General features: G+C 35.1%; 1 protein-coding gene across 1 annotated transcript; it reads right to left on the reverse strand.

Moving 5' to 3' along the window:
- Positions 1 to 49: 49 nt before the first annotated feature.
- On the reverse strand, positions 50 to 1,038 carry LOC134261779 (uncharacterized; the record flags this gene model as incomplete). The annotated part of the gene is made up of 2 exons (XM_062744177.1): positions 50 to 272; positions 799 to 1,038. Coding segments are annotated over 2 exons (463 nt in total), but the record flags the coding sequence as incomplete, so codon positions are not given.
- Positions 1,039 to 1,675: the final 637 nt, after the last annotated feature.

Raw genomic sequence — 1,675 nt, forward strand, 5'->3', positions numbered from 1 at the left:
GTAGGGAGCAAAATGTTTTTGATTTCTAAGGATATTTCTTGATAAATACCTTTTGATGAGATTAGTGGTATCAGTGTCTGGTTTTCTTTCAGCAGTATGCATACTTGTCACTATTCTGTATACCAAAGAAGCTGTTATCCTTCCGTGTCGCTGTTCTTTCCACAGGGGTGATTGCCATTGTCCTCTGGTAGACTTTTCCAATGCTTCAGCTTGGTCTGGAGTAAATGTTGGCAATTTCTCTAGTAGCTCATCTACACTACTGCAATCTTTTGCTTTAGAAAAAAAGTTGATTTATTGCAGATTAATTTTTATTTCAGTTAAATTTTGCATATAATATTAAGTAAACTGATGTTAGGTCTGTCCTGTGAGAACTATGGAAAAAAGTCTAAACAACTTACTCAGACACACAATCTAACTAAAATAAGGGGGTTAGGTCCGCTCGCATACTGGCTACACTAACATTGCATAGAGGGTCACGTCAGAGGTCAAATTTGGAATATCTCTAGACTTACACGCTCAATAATTTACAATGATTTTACAGGCAATGATTTGATTGGTTGATAGAATTTGAACTCTGATGTGACACTCAATGAGATGTTGTTAGATGTTAGTGTAGCAAGTATACGAGTGGATCTAAATTAACCCCCTATAAATTTCAATTAGATTGCTCAGAAACATAGATTTCCATTGCCACAACCTTCGGGCTTGATGGAATTTAATAAGTGACCGACCCATTATTTACATTTCAATAGATGTTTAAAAATACCTAAGACATTTTATATCTATTTTAATTTATACCTTGTGAAGAAATGGAAGGAGGTATGAAAGCCCCTGTTTCACATTCAACAACTGTACCAACATTGACATCATCCTCTGGAGAGAAAGCTGGTGTAGATAGTGGAAGAGCATACTGGAAAGCACAGGAGGAAGGAGAGCTGTCATATAGTGCATGCAACAAACTCTCTAAGTTCGGTGATTCCATAGATCTTGATGGGTTGAATAAAGTTCTAACCATTGGATTTATTGTCTTCTTTTCATCTACAAATATAAGAAGTGGAATTATCTTTTTTTCAAATATAATTTCGTATTATAAGCAAAGTTTTATATTTTGTCAGGAGTGAACAGAATTATTGACATCCTGGAGGCACGGTAGAATTCTGGTAAATATTGAGCCATTCATCATGACCAAGCAGATTTGGTTGCAATTTTTTATTGCATATTACTGTATATGCAACATGGTTAATGGAAATAAATTGTCACAAAGCTGTTTCATTTATTTACATTCAAGTTGAAGAACATTCAATATGCTCAGTTTTTATATATACCTTTCTTACTGTAATGTGGTTTGCGCCATTCTAATTCTGATATGGGTTTATGCTTTTTTAGCAAAGATGGCACATTCCACTTGCAAGGTAAAGATGTACATGTTTTCTGTGTCATACCATGCTGCCATGCAAAATCCACTTTAAACAAGATAGCTGCTATATGGTTACATGTAGACCCTAAACTGAAAAAAAAAAATCCTGACTATAAGTCTTCTGAGCTCTACATGTACATTATGTCCCGAACTCGCTTATTCCGCGGAATCTCAATTTCTGTTTAATCCGCGGGTAGAAAATTACGTTATGTCAACTTTCCATTACATAATGTTAACTCTTTGCGACATTTGCACACA

The sequence above is a fragment of the Saccostrea cucullata genome, unplaced genomic scaffold, assembly GCF_032062105.1.
Source record: "Saccostrea cucullata isolate Sc308-1 unplaced genomic scaffold, CSIRO_AGI_Scuc_v1 ctg11465, whole genome shotgun sequence".
Taxonomy (NCBI): domain Eukaryota; kingdom Metazoa; phylum Mollusca; class Bivalvia; order Ostreida; family Ostreidae; genus Saccostrea; species Saccostrea cuccullata.